Source organism: Nicotiana sylvestris, chromosome 5 (assembly GCF_000393655.2).
Source record: "Nicotiana sylvestris chromosome 5, ASM39365v2, whole genome shotgun sequence".
Taxonomy (NCBI): Eukaryota; Viridiplantae; Streptophyta; class Magnoliopsida; order Solanales; family Solanaceae; genus Nicotiana; species Nicotiana sylvestris.
Genome location: NC_091061.1, coordinates 9,959,621 through 9,960,571, shown reverse-complemented (window position 1 = coordinate 9,960,571; position 951 = coordinate 9,959,621). Strand labels below are relative to the sequence as shown.

Here is a 951-nt window from a genome sequence, read left to right as displayed (position 1 = left end):
TAGCCAAGTGGTAGATACTGTTAAGCGAGTTCGATATCGTCTATGTAACTCAGAAAGTGGTCAAAGGACAAGCATTGATAGACCATCTTGCTGAAAATCCTGTGGGAGGAGAATATGAACCCTTGAAAACGTATTTTCTTGATGAAGAAGTATCATTCGTAGGAGAGGACATTGCTAAAGCTTACGACGATTGGAGAATGTTCTTCGACGGAGCTACAAACTTCAAAGGAGTGGGCATTAGAGTAGTTTTGGTATCAAAAACAGGTCAACATTACCCCGTATCCGCGAAGCTTAGGTTTCCATGCACCAATAACATGGCATAATACGAAGCTTGCATCATGGGGCTTAATCTGGCTATCGATATGAATATACAAGAGCTGCTGGTAATTGGCGATTCAGATCTTCTGGTACACCAGGTTCAAGGAGAATGGGATACAAAGAACACCAAGATACTGTCGTACTTGTATCATGTGCATAAGTTAATGAAGAGATTCACAAAGATAGAATTCAAACATGTGCCCAGAATTCAAAATGAGCTCGTGGACGCACTGGCTACCTTATCATCAATTATACAACATCCAGACAAGAATTTCATCGATCCCATCACGGTGAAAATCCATAATCAACCAGCTTATTGTGCTCATGTTGAAGAAGAAATGGATGGAAAACCTTGGTTCCACGACATCAAAGAATATTTGGCGAGAGGAGAATATCCATAGCAAGTAAACCATATTCAGAAACGCACTCTGAGGAGGCTATCCAATCACTTCTTCCAAAGTGGAGGGACCTATATAGAAGAACTCCTGATCTGGGGTTATTAAGGTATGTTGACACAAAGGAGGCTTCTAGACTGCTCGAGGAGATACATGCCGAAACTTGTGAACCACATATGAATGGTTTTGTCCTATCCAAGAAAATACTCAGAGCTGGGTACTTTTGGATGACCATGGA

The 951-nt window shown here is 41.3% G+C and overlaps 1 protein-coding gene across 1 annotated transcript; it reads left to right on the top strand.

Annotated features, from left to right (window-relative positions):
• The first annotated feature begins 338 nt into the window (after window positions 1–338).
• LOC138868260 (uncharacterized) lies at window positions 339–719 on the top strand. Its single transcript, XM_070145798.1, has one exon. The coding sequence runs from the start codon at window positions 339–341 to the stop codon at window positions 717–719; it is 381 nt and encodes a 126-aa protein (XP_070001899.1).
• The last annotated feature ends 232 nt before the right edge of the window (window positions 720–951 follow it).